At 44.4% G+C, this 14220-nt stretch overlaps 1 protein-coding gene across 1 annotated transcript in view; it reads right to left on the reverse strand.

Moving 5' to 3' along the window:
- Positions 1 to 1040: 1040 nt before the first annotated feature.
- Positions 1041 to 14220, reverse strand: part of LOC131908666 (transient receptor potential cation channel subfamily M member 3-like) — a 176253-nt gene continuing 163073 nt past the window's right edge. Inside the window, exons 8-9 of the mRNA XM_059259703.1 lie at positions 2696 to 2796; positions 1041 to 1343 (exon numbers count right to left, since the gene is read on the reverse strand). Coding sequence (XP_059115686.1) covers positions 1194 to 1343; positions 2696 to 2796 — 251 coding nt within the window. The 3' untranslated portion in view covers positions 1041 to 1193. The remainder of the gene's footprint in view (positions 1344 to 2695; positions 2797 to 14220) is intronic.

A 14220-nucleotide genomic window follows, 5' to 3' on the forward strand; every position in this document is an offset into this window, starting at 1 on the left:
AGAAAGCAGAAACCTGGACCCACTCTGCCAGCTGACTTCCTTCCTTTAGTGGTGTTAAGATGAAGCACACTGCTATTATCTGTCACCTACCTCTTGTTGAGTCCATAGCTCTATCGCATTGCACTCATGGTGCTAGGGCAGACATTGTATCCAGTGTGTGGAAAAGCAACTTCTGAGAAGAGGCTTGGGTTCGGTACTAGGCTCTTTTTGTTGTTGTTATTCAGAGATTTAGGTCCTTCAATAAATTACTTCTTGCCTCTGACTATGCTTTACACTTCCATGACTGTACAAAATTCATGTTGAGCTTCATATCAGTACAGAGGTGTGGAAAGGTGGGGCTCTTAGGTGATCTAGTCACAAGGGTGTCTACTTTGTAAGCTGAATTGAGGTCTGGACAGAAGAGGGCTCACACTTCCATACTTCCAACCCTTCTGCCCTAAGAGGACACTGTTTGTCCTTTGCAGTGGATACATTCTGGAAAGAGAGAATGGCTCTCACTATATAATGAACCTAGTGGCCCCTTGATCTTGACTTCCAGCCTCCAGCACTGTGAGAAAGAAATATATATGTTCTTCATAAATTACCCAGCCTCAGGTATTCTCTTGTAGCAGCACAAAGAGACTAAGACCTCCTCAGTTTTCTCATCTGTAAAATGGTAAAACACAACATCAGCTCTTTAAACTCAGTTGGCTTGTTCAGCGAATTGCCACTGCAAAGAACAACCACCACCACAAACATTTTTGGATGACTTGAAGATACTTTATACTGTCATGGGGAAAATAAACTTCATTGCTCTGAGGATGACAAAATGATACAGGATGATACTTCATCAGCCTGCTTGGGTGCTTGGTGCTAAACCAACCCTCCTCTGCAACATATGTCCCAAACACTCCCTGGGCTTACAGATTACATGTGTTCTGGTAGACAGACTTGCTGGTGGTTTTGTGTTAGAATCTGAGAACAATGCCCTCTGATGATCACATCCCCTTTTGCCTAAGATGCTGACAACTGAGCAGTTAGAACAAGCAATGTCCCAGTGACTTGGTGTCTGTTGGCTCTCCAGGTGTAAGGGAGTGCATGTGAGGAAGGATCCATGCATTACAGGAGAGACAGGAACAGAGTCACAGGCATGGGGTGGGGGCAAGGCAGGAGAAGGTAAACAAAGAGAAGAAAACCAGAGGCTGAAAGGCATCTTAGCTTGGCCCTACCGTGTTGTACAGTTCCTCTAGTCTGGAGATGGTGAGGAAACGGTGCATGCTTACTCCGTTCTCTATGAGTAATTTCACAAAATCCACTCTGTCCAGGACTAGGGCATCCAGCATGGCTTGCTCCAGGGACCCTACCTGTAATCCAAGACATTCAGTTAGTCTGCCCACAGCAGAGAAGTGCAGTTCCTCAGTGCTCACCCAGAGGGCTTGAAACAGATCAGGGACATGTGCCAATGAGAGAGACCTAGCACCCCGGCCTCTAGGTGCCCCTCCTGGTCCTGAAGACTCATGTCTTGGGAAACAGACATCAAGGACTTCCAGATCTAGGAGCTACTTTCTCCCCTAAATCTCTTGTTCTGGAGCCTCAGGACCCCAGGTTTTCCTCCTGAAGGACTCCCTGGCTAGTTTTCTGCTATGCCTATAGAGGTAATCCTACACACTTCTCTCTCTCTCTCTCTCTCTCTCTCTCTCTCTCTCTCTCTCTCTCTCTCTCTCTCTCTCTCTCTCTCCCTCTCTCTCTCTCTCTCTCTCTCTCTCTCTCTCTCTCTCTCTCTCTCTCTCTCTCCATTTTCTTCTTCCTTTGGTACTGACTGAGAGCCCTGGCTGACTTGAGGATAGGAACTCAGGTAAACAGAGCCGAGGGTCCAATAGGTCTGGAATCTCTGTGTAGAAATGGGCACTCCAGAGGCAAACGGGGGCCACCTAACTAAAAGAACAACACTTTTCTAGATGGAGTACTGGCTGGGATTTATATTCCTTTTACAGTTTTCATTTTTTTCCCCCAACGTCCAGATTCCTTGACGAATATGCCCTCAACTAGCAGTCTGTGAACCCTAGGAAGACAGGTGCCAGTTGCGGCCCGAGCTCCTAAGGTTCAGGGAGCAGTACTTCCAGGCTGCTGCTGGGCTGCCACTCGTGGGTACGTGTGCACATTACCCAATGGCCCATTTCCCAAGTTCTTATTTTTGGCAGCCAAGTGACAGAAAAGAAGCCACGGACAGTTATATAAAGCTTTGGTTCACTTGTGCTGGGCATCGGGCAGACCTGTGCTCAGCCACCAGGACCAGATGGTACCTGCACCCAGAGGCCTGGCCCAGTTGCAAACCAGCATGAGCGCCACCATCTGGCGGCAGCAGCTTCTTCCTTCTGCTCTCCTAAAAGATAACCAGAAACATACGAATCTTCTCCTTCCTTTATTTTAACTTTGTCTTGTCTGTATCGTTAAAGATAGAATAAAAAGATAGGATTTGCATCAGAAAATTGTTGAGAAGAGCCAGGGAACGTTTGGTGGTACATTTAGTTACATCTTCCACTAGGTGGCAGTATGTCCCCAAACATGAGAGGGGTTCCCTGGCCACACGCTGTGCTAACAGGGTGATCTCTCCTCTCCCCACACCTCGCCCTAATTTTCTGAGCCACTTTCAAAGGTTCCTTAAACATCATTGCCAAGCACGTGGGTTTTTCAGGGGTAACAACGTATACTCTACCGGCCACTGTTGCCCGTAAATAAAGATCTGGCTGCGAGCGATGTCAACTCTGTTCCAGGCTAAAGCTAAGCTCAGTTGGTCTGGGGCAGATGCGTTGGCTCCTGTACAAAGTGGGAGAAAAAAAGAGGGCGAGAGAAACAGTAGTTAGCCATGCCAAGAAGAATCTTTCAGCCACTCCCCCATTGATCCCTCTTCCCCAGGGCAAACTAAGGAGCTGTGTGGCTCCATTCCACTACTGACACTTTGGGGAGGATCCTTCTTTGTTATGTGCTTTCCTGTGCACTGTAGATTTATTTTATTTTACTTATTTGTTTTTTTTTTGAGACAGGGTTGCAATATGTAGCCTGACCTCGCCTTAAACTCACGGGTACTCCCAGCCTGGCTTCCTGAGTGCTGGGATAGCAACAGGTGGGTGCCAGCACTGGTTGAATTTCAGTACCCAACAGCCACGTGTGACTAGAGGCAGAGATGGCATTTATATCTCTACAGAAGATTCTGCTGTGACAGGCAGTCTAGATGATGCATGTTGTCCACATGTGCAACCCTCAGCAGCTGTGTGTATAGCTGAGAACAGGTGCAGTCTAGAAGGCAGGGGGACGATCTTGCAACCCCTGCCCATCTTGTGGCTGGGTGAGCAGGGACCTCTATAAGCCACTGTTCTGTTATCTTTGAAATGGGAACAGTAAGAATTATCCCATTTCATTCAACTGAGATGCTACAAGATTGAAATGGGATCCTATAATGGAATTCAAATGCTAACTTTTGTTGTTGTTCACACTTTATTGACATCCTTGGTGTATGGAGGAAGAGACTTCATTGCACACTAGTTCATTTTTACCCTACTGGGTCTCCTATCAGCAGGGAAGAAGGGAAGAGAGCAAACAGTCTCCTTTGGCTCAGAGAATTTGAAAATTGAACATATGTTCAGCAAACTATTGGAGATTTCCACATGTTGTGGTAAGGAATGTCCCAAGTGGTACTGGACACTGGCTCTTGCTATCTGCCTTGGCCCCATGAAGATGCTCAAGTCTAGAGATGATAGAGTGACGCTAAGGGAAAGGTCACACGGCTCCTAACAGAGAATAAACGGAAGAGTTCATTATGCTGCTGTGACATTCCAACCAGAGTCAGTCATCATGAATTCTGCCCAGCGGGGAAGGTTGGAATCCATATAAGGACCTATCTGCTCACCACACTATGAACGTATGTGACTTTTACCTGTTGGCCCTCGTCAGTCTTACCAGGAGATCTTTGCATTCTCACTATGCCAGCCCCATATCAATTCAGTGACACCACCTGAAGGCATGTCTAAAGGCCCAGGTGTTTCCTGTGCACAGCAGGGGTAGAGAACTGCTGGCCCACATGTCTCTTTTCATGCCTACCCCATGCCTTTTTCTTCTGGACTCTGCAACATTGATGCAAAGAATTAGGCACATGACTGGGGAGGTGTAAAGTGCTTGATAAATAAGCATGGGGAACTGAGCTCCATGCCGAGAAGGGACATAAAAACTGGGTATGGTGGTTTGTGCCTGTAATCTAGTACTGGAGCAGTGAGGTGACAGAGACAGGAGGATCCCTGGGGCTTGCTGGCCAGTCTAGCTGGATTGATGCTCCAAGTTCAGGGAGCCACAGTCTCACAATAAGGACTAAGGGAGATAGAGAGGACTAGAGGAAGATAGGGAGGACTAGAGGAAGATGATGGAGAGGACTAGAGGAAGATGATGGGGAGAACTAGAGGAAGATGATGGGGAGGACTAGAGGAAGATGAAGGGGAGGAGTAGAGGAAGATGATGGAGAGGACTAGAGGAAGATGAAGAGGACTAGAGGAAGATGGAGAAGACTAGAGGAAGATGGAGAAGACTAGAGGAAGATGATGGAGAAGACTAGAGGAAGATGATGGGGAGGACTAGAGGAAGATGATGGAGAGGACTAGAGGAAGATGATGGGGAAGACTAGAGGAAGATGATGGGGAGAACTACAGGAAGATGATGGGGAGGACTAGAGGAAGATGATGGGGAGGACTAGAGGAAGATGAAGAAGACTAGAGGAAGATGGAGAGGACTAGAGGAAGATGATGGAGAGACTAGAGGAAGATGATGGAGAGGACTAGAGGAAGATGATGGGGAGGACTAGAGGAAGATGATGGACAGGACTAGAGGAAGATGGACAGGACTAGAGGAAGATGATGGAGAAGACTAGAGGAAGGTACCTGGTGCTGACCTCAGGCTTGCACATGAACACAAATACACACATGTATGCACAGCTACACACACACACACACACACACACACACACACACACACACATGCAGAGAGAGAGAGAGAGAGAGAGAGAGAGAGAGAGAGAGAGAGAGAGAGAGAGAGAGAGAGAGAGAGACTCTTTTAGGTAACTGCTAGGCGTGGTGCATGGTGGCAGCTCATTCCATAATCCCACCACTTGAGAGGCTGGGGCAGAAATGCTACCGTGAATTCTAGACCAGCCTAGGCTACAGGGTGAGCCCTGTCTTGAAAACAAACAGGGCTGGAGAGATGGCTCAGCAGGTAAGAGCACTGGCTGTTCTTCCAGAGGACCAAGGTTCAATTCCCAACACCCACATGGCAGTTTACAACTGCCTGTACTACCTCCAGGGGATCCGACACCTCACACCGATGTACATGCAGGCAAAACACCAGTTTTCATAAAAAATAAAAATAAATAAGGTATTGAAAACAAACAAACAAAAAACAAATAAATAAGCCAAAGTGATTTATGTGAACAGCGTTCACCAGAGGACTGCTCAGCACTTCTCCAGTTTGTGTGTGTATGACTAGCCCGGCATGCTCCTGCAGACCCTTGTGTCTCACCTCCACATTTTGACTCAGGAGCTCAGGAGTGAAGCCTGAGGGTTGTATTTCTTTTTTCTTTTGTGAGAGAGGAGATTGAACTCAGGGCTAGGCAAGTGCTCCCTGATGAGGTACATTCCCGGCTCTGAGTCTGCATTTCTAACAGGCTCTCAGGAAATGCTGCTGTCCCTGTCCTGGGCCTATCCTTTGAGTGACAAATTCCTTGAGGTTGCTGGGTTGTGCTCCCTTCACAAGTCTCACCCTGGTGTCCACAAGTTGATGGGTTTAGTATACGCTGCATTCTTGGAGTGAATTGATTACCATTTGAAATAATGTCTATTCATTTGATTTACATAGAATTTTCCATTAAGAAAATCATCCGTCTTCTCAGATAACAACAGAGATTGCAATCTCATGTCAGGGTGACTGAAATATGTGAAAATGTATGTTACTAGTTGGAGAGAGAAAAAAAGTGAAGGTCACTGGGATTGTGTTTGGAAGGTGGCATTTTATAACTGCTTGTTTCCCCTCTTTTAGAAGTCCATTTTTTTTTATTTTAACTGACACAGGAAGTGTACATTTATGGACTATTGTATGACATTTAGACACATGGACATTGTCTATACAGATAAGATTAGAATCACAGGCAGAGGACATCAGAGAACATCATGTGTATGCATTGAGATCATTCCAAAGTCCCTCTATTATCTATATTAAAAAATATAGTCAGTTGTAAAGCCTAGCTTTCCTACAGTGCTACAGCATAGTTACTGCACTTACCAGGCTGTCCCCCCAATACATTAAACATCACACTCCTTCCTTCCCTCCCACTGTCTATCTCTCCACTTCCGTGATATCAATGTTTAGTTTCCGAATCTAGGAGGAACTTGCAGTATTTGCTGTTATGTGCTTCATTTTTTTTTTAACTTGTCCTCCAGTTTCATCTGTGTTTCTCCACTTTTTTCTGATGAGTGATATTGCATTCTGTATAAACACACCATACTTTCTTTAGCCATTCATCTGGTGATGGACATCTGGGTTGAGCCCATATCCTGAGCATTGTGAGCGATGCTGTAATAAACACAAGAACATAGGTGTTTCTTTGCTGTACTGATTTCATTTCTTTTTGAGATATATTTGGTCGTAGGACAGCTACATCACGCAGTAGGTCTGGTCTTAGTTTTCTGAGGAACCTAACCTCTATGCTGTTTTCTCTAAAAATGTTTTTTTTCTTTAAAGATTTATTTGTTTTGTTTTATGTGTATGAATGTTTTGTCTACATGTATGTATATATATCATATGCATGCCTGGTGCCTGTGGAGGTCAGAAGGGGGTGTCAGATCCCTTAGAACTGGAGTTACAGAGGGTTGTGAGTTACCATGTGGGTGTTGGGAATCGAACCTTTGTCCTTTCCAAGAACAACAAGAACTCTGAACTGCTGAACCATCTTTCAGCATCATCTACACTGTTTCTTTTTTTCTTTTTAAAATAATGGCCATATCAACTTAATTTTGTGTGTGTGTGTGTGTGTGTGTGTGTGTGTGTGTGTGTGTGTGTGAAAGAGAGCGCTTTGCTTCTTTTAGCTGGCCCACTGGTTGTTGCTTACATACTGTAATGGTTTAGTCACCCCCTGCATCATGCATATGTCACAAATTTCTATACTACCCAAGTCAATAGTCGCACAAGCCTGAACAAGAGACCATGGAGGAAGGAGTGATTGGAGGTCAAGGTGAGCTACAGGCCTGAATGTAATTAGGTAAGTGTCAAATAAGAACATGAAGCCAATGAATTTTGGCTTTTCAAAAGTTGAAAATACATCACTCAAGAGTCGACCTGGGTGACAGTTTGAATCAGCACAAGTGATGAACCACCCGGGCTTGCTTAGGACAGTGACAGTTTTAGCACTGAATTTCCTTCATTCAGGAAGATGCCTCAGTCCTGAGTAAAACTGGGTGGTTGCTCACACTGTCCTTAATTGGCTGTGCACTGCCTTTTCCCATAGAAGTTTAATACACTCTTGCCTCAGATGTGTTCCTAGAGATCCTGGTTAATATGGTCTTAGGCACTGCATGGTCTAAAAAGCTCCCCTGGTGATTCATATGGGAAGACAAGGTTAAGACCCTCCAGTATAGGTAATATGCACTCATTAATTCGCTCACTTTTCACTCATGTATTTTTGCATTCAAACCTATTGATGTCATGCCTTCTCAGATGACAGACATTATGCCAGTATGGACACCAAGATGAATCAGACCGGGTCCTTTGTCTTCAGACCTTACTGCTGAAAGAGGAGAAAGCTCTAGTTTAACATACCAGATATGTGATTTACCTGCTCAACATGTATTTGTTGATTATGTTTGTTTCCGGGACTGTTTAGTTTTTGCACAGCTAATGGCCATCACCAAAGCCACAGTCACCCTCTTTATGGAGTCCTAGTCACGGTGGGGCAGCACTCAGAAAACAAGCAAAGCAGCGCACAGTGAACCTTCACAGTCTGTGTTTGTGCTATAGAAGACCACTGCCACTCCCAGTGTATTTGTGGCCTGTATCTATACAAACGAATGACTGTGTCAGCACCGCTCTGCCTTCCCAATCTTGCTTGTTGCCATGACAATATTGTACCAAGTAGCTGGAGCAACCCATTGGCAGGCTATCCTCAATAATGAGGGCTGGAAACAGTGTCTTTGAGTAGCCTTGAAGGCACAAGTATTTGAGTTCTTTGGGCTCTCTGGTTGACTCCACAAGGAAAATAGAGGGTTGGAAAAATAATACCTTGAAAAATAATACCTCGACATAGGCCTGGATTCCACATGGGTCCTAACTTGAGCTTAGGGCACTCACCCATACGGCCTGCTTCCCAGGCTGGTAGGTAGGAGGCCTTGGCACCTTTGAGGAAAGCCTTTGTGAGCATGGATACAGGGTGAGGATGAGCGACAGGGGAGTGGCAGAGGTGTAGGATGAGTAGGCGGGAGGCATGTGAGAGCTCATCTAGAAGGGGAAAGGGCCAACTTACGCTGCCCTAATGCGGGCACGAGTTCATATCAGTGTAAAATGTCAACATAGTGGTTTGACTGTTTTATCTTTCTGCAGGAGGCTGGTGAAGTTGTAAGTGCACAAATGATGACCACAAAGAGTTCTGAAGGATGGGCATTTCAGTAAAGGAACGATGTATGAGGAGAAGAGGGATTCAGCACACTTTGCTGCTGTATTTAAGAGTTCAGAGCAGTACGTGGTACATAAAAGGCATGTCTTAGTCTCTATGTTAAAAGACAATGCCAGAAAGTGGCAGCTCGCAAGAATAGAAATCTATTTTTGACAGTCGGGAGACCTGAAAACCCAAGATCAAAGGCCAGTAGGTTTGATGTCTGGTATGGGCCCACAGTGCTTCACCTATGTCCCTAGTGTTGGACAGTCCCACAGCACAACAGCAATGATGCTGGCACTGAGATTGCCAAAGAGGATGTCACACATGCTTCTTTAAATTGAACGAGAAATGATCTGGTTTAAACAGGACAGAAAAAATTATGTGGTAAAGTTGCTAAGACCCACAGGAAGAACACACATTCTCTGTGACAACGTTAAAGAGAGCTTATGTTACTACACATGTTACAACCATAACGATAATGATAGTATCCTCTCACATCACAATGGGGATGAGCATAGCGCAGGAAGATACATTTCTGTACATATACACTTTTATAGTCTTTGTGCGTTTGCAGTAATGATGGTGGTGGTGGTGGTGGTGGTGGTGGTGGTGGTGGTGTGTGTGTGTGTGTGTGTGTGTGTGTGTACCTGTAAATGTGGGCATGCAAGTGGAGGCTGGAGGATAACCTTGAGTGTCAGTCTTTACCTTCCAGCTTGTTTGAGACAGTGTCTCTTGTTCTCTGCTGAACACAGCAAACTAGCTGGCCTATGCATTTCCAGGCTGCTGGGTTGCAGCTGTGCATGCTACCACATCCAGCTTTACATGGGTTCCGGGACCTGAAGTCAAGTCCTCACACCTGCACATCAAGATCTTTCCCCATGTATCCACCATCCTAGGCCCAGGCAAATTATTTTGAGAGACCATGTCCATATAACTTCTATTATAGGATACTGTTATATGTATCCAACTTTATTGGTTGTTGTACATATTAAACTTTACATTGGTATGTATGTATGTATGTATGTATGTATATATGTATGTATGTATGTATATAAAGAAACATGATGTATTTGGACTCAGTTCCATCTGTGGTTTCAGGTATGTGCTGGGGGTCTTAGAATGTGTCCTCACAGATGAAGGGCAGCTACCGTATTCAAAGTTCATCTTTTTTCCAGAAACATTTTTTTTTCATAAAGAATGTGATTCTTCTGTTAATGCAGTTTGCTCTTTTGTTATTTTCCTTAGACTATCTCTGTGTGCAGTCTATGCTAATCCATTTTTATTATTTATCATTTAATGAGTTGGGTTATAATGGGCCTAGGGTAGCATTCCAAGCTAGTTATTATTCACAACTGGAAGGCTTTCTCCTAAGCCATGCCAAAAATCAAACTCCCTCCTGCAATCATGGCTTATCGACATAATCCGGCATGCATCCCACCTCCTCGATTTCTATGCTCTGAGTTGGGGTGAGGCAGGACTTGAAACCGCTGTGTCACATTTGTTCTTGCCCACGCTGCTGCAGACAAAGAAGAGAAGCTGCGTCCTGGGGCACTCCTCGCATCCGGGGACAGGATTCTGAAAGTGCCTTTTCTCTCACGCCCTGCCCTGCTCTCCAACATGGTTCCTGCATACGCAGAGAGTTTGGAGTATATTTCTTAGTTTTGCTAAAATGGAGTTGCTTGTTTTTTTCCTGTTTTTGGTCAGTTAATTTCAGATGCTTTCTAGGAATGGAAGGGGAGAATGATGAGTTTATATGGTCATGTCTGTGCTGGCAACTGGAAGGCTAGATAGATGAGAGAGGGGTCTTCACAGAGTAGCATAGCTCTAACTGAAGGAGGAAGACAGGAAGGCAGGAACATGCTCAGCCAGAAGCTGGAGGCTCCTTTAAGAGGTCGCTGCAGAGTCTGAGAGGAGGAAGGGTAACTCAAACTAAGGATATATAAAAAGCCATATGGAAACCTACTATCTTACAAGCCTGTAAAAAATATAATCTAAAACAAGAGTTTGAACAGGTGTCCTTCATGGGTGGATAATGCTCCTACTAGAAGTTATGGGTTATTAAATGAAAAATCCCAGTGCCAGGTGTTGGATACGTCCCTATAAACTGTTGGCCAGGGAGGCCCCAGAGGCCACCGAAACAATACAGGCTACTGTCATTGCTCTTGATTGCCCACTAGGGCTTCATGATAGGACGCTATTGCTGAAAATAGATACTACACACTTGATCACAAGTCAGAGAAATAAAGCTGTGCATCCTGTGAGCTAAGGTGTATCCTCTAGCATAATAGAGGCACAACTATTATAGGGATAACCAATTGCTTTGTGATTGGATTTAAGGCTTGCTCCACAAGAGGAAATTCATGCCTGGCTCTGAAGATCTAATCAAGACCCTATGGCTGGGGAGGTTATAGGCCCTAGATGGAAACCTATTTATACTATTGTTTTACCGAATGGTTGTGCTATCAAACTGCCTTCCAAACACTTATGTTTACACCCACAGGTCGGTGCTGTGTCCAGCCTTCATCAACCAAGCTTCTTGCTGCTGGAGGTGGCAATGAATGCAGAAACCTGTAACTGGCTGAAGTATTAGGAATACACGATGGTAAAATGTTTGGCCCTAAATGGGACAGTTATACCCTCTCTAAGGCTCAGGCAACACTGAGGAAGAGGGGTTGAAAATGTAAGAGCCAGAGGGTGATGAAGTGTGAAGCAAAAGGTTATCTTTGGGTCATGAACTCACTACAGCTGTGGTTTTCTGCAAAGAACAAGCTTGAGCCTGACAACATTTCATCACAGATGGGGGAGGGGCTCATGAGGTCTCCCTCCTCCCCCCAAACTAATTATTGACAGTTAATGGTTTTTGGAGGGGGGGGTTGTCATTTTCTTCAGTGGTGCAGCCACTGATACGTTGCTCTTCAGAAAATACCCCCCCCACACACACACATTTTTGGGTAGAAACTAAACACAGTGGGCTACAAAATGGAGATGTGAAGGTATGAGGGGATGTGATGAGAAGGAGGGGTCTAGTGTGACCTGAGAGGGGAGTGGGGAGAGAAAAGGACTACAGTTCATTATGAATGTATGAAACTGTCACTCAAACAAAAAATTCTGACACAGTATTGAGGGATGAATAACCAAAAATTTAGTATAAACATGCATGAAAATTTCAAAGAAAAAAGAATCTGAAGGTCTGGGGTGCTAAGCAAATAATGGACCCTCTCTGAGAGTGATGGTATATAAAAAAGTCAGGTGTCTCATTTGGCATAGATAGTCTTACTATAATCCGGCTTGATGGGCTGGGGTGGGGATGGGCAGGATATACTGATAGTGTGTCATGCGCAATAGTGTCATGACTCTGGTGTTGAGGATGAAGCACCCATTCTCCAAATAATGTTGAGGAACACTCTTTTTTTTTCTTGCTGAGGAATTTAGACCCTTCCTTGCCTTATACAAAGGATTTTTATCTGGGTTAGATATGCTTTCTAGCCAGGTGTGGTGGTGCCTGCCTTTAATAGTAGCTTTTGTGAGGCAGAGGCAGGTGGAACTCTGTGAGCTCAAGCCCATCCTGCTCTATATAGTGAGATCCAGGACACCCAGGGCTACACAGAGAGATCCTGTCTCAGTAGTATATATGTATTTCCTGATTCTGTGTGCTGGTGCAGTCAGATTGATGTAGTTCTCCCTGTATTGAAGAAACTTCTCTTTGCAGAAGATAGAGACTGTTACAGAAAGCCACAACTGGCTCCAATGTAGACAACTGACCGTGTGGTATCCAACCCCAGTTAGTATGCCTACAACACAACTCCTCTATCTAAAGCTCAGGGAACATCATGGGAGAGGGGGTAAAAAGATTGTAAGAGCCAGAGGACTAGGAATCCTCTGTGAGACTGTGTCTTCCAGATATGACAGGGAAGCCACCACACCCATGAAATTTCAACAATATCAATGACTGGACAATGACAACATCAGTTGACAAGCCAATGTGGATGAGGGAAATCACATAGTGCCCCAACCCTAGATAAAGAGGTACAAGCAGTTAATGACTACTGAGAGATGGAAAATTCAAGTCTTCCCCAGGGATGAGCCTTCTAACTGGTTATCCAATACCAAGTTGTCAGTCCTAAAGTCATACAATACCACCAACACTAAACAGACTTAGCAGGTTGTGTTTATATATTTATTCACACACACACACACACACACACACACACACACACACACACGTATGTATCTATAACATTTAAAGAATGAGAGGCCATGAATTTGGGAGAGAGCTGGATAGGGTTGGGGGACATGAGAGGGATTGGAAAGAAGAGAGGAAAGGAAAAATGATGTAATGGTAGGTATTTTAACTAAAAGATATTTTCTGTAGTTTCATCTAACATCCCTTTTATTTTGTTTATAGATGTTGCAACCAAATTCAATAGGGTCTCAATCAGCACAAATCCACCTGCCCTTTCATTAAAAGACATCAGCTTCCCTAACTACATGTAGATCAGTAATGCAGGAGGAAACTAACTAGCTGGAAGGCCTTATCACATGACTTAGGTTGCTAGGATACACCTTCAATCTTCTCCCCAAATAGAGATTGCTACTTAGAAGCCTCCCTCAAGAATATGGCTGCCTCGTGGAGAAAGACTGAATTCAAAGGGGGAAGTACACACACACACACACACACACACACACACACACACACACACACAAAGAGATGGAGTTTGTATATAATTTATTGTCTTCTATATTTTATTGCCTTGAATGATAACTATGTTCTCTTGGTAAAAATAACTTTAAGTGAATCTCAGGAGAAGGCTAAATGGGATCAGGAAAGACCAAATTATTTTTAGCTGAAGGGATCCCGTTTTTATATGTGAGAGACAAAACATAGCTACCTGAAGGAAGATACGGTAACTTCCTTGGGTTATAGTGAAAAAGAAAGATAATACCTAACATTTACTTTATGTTTAGCTTCAACACACAACAGCCAGCACAGTTTCTGAGAATTCACGTATTGAATTCTTACAATGACCCACAAGGTGCTTTTACTGCAACTTTACAGATGAGGGAATCCAGGCACAGAAACTTGTCTATGTTGCAGTAGCCAGGAAATGTCAGAGGTGAGATTCAAACTCAGGCAGCCCCCACCATCAACTGTTTTTTGACAAAGAGTTTCACTGTGCAGCCCAAACTGGCCGCAAACTGGAGAGTCTCCCTCCTCTATCTATAGGGTTACAGCCAGAGTCACCATGTCGGCTTCCTCCTAAATTCTTACTTCATTTTCCTGCCTGTGCAGCTGAGGCATGGAACAGAGGAACCTTCAGGGATGAGACCGGGATTTCTAGCTAGGTTCATTTACTCAGGAAATTTTAGTGACTTTTTGTTCTCTGCCAGCCTTTATTGTAGACACCATGGAAACAGGGTGAACCAAAATCTCTGCCTTCAATGGAGAGAAACCCTAAATGTTTACATATATATTTCTTCCTTTTCTTTTCAGTTTTATTAGAGAGTTTCCTGTTTGGATAGAGTCCTTTGAAGGACCTGCACTATGACACTTTCTGACA

This window comes from Peromyscus eremicus, chromosome 1, assembly GCF_949786415.1.
Source record: "Peromyscus eremicus chromosome 1, PerEre_H2_v1, whole genome shotgun sequence".
In the NCBI taxonomy this organism is placed as follows: Eukaryota; Metazoa; Chordata; class Mammalia; order Rodentia; family Cricetidae; genus Peromyscus; species Peromyscus eremicus.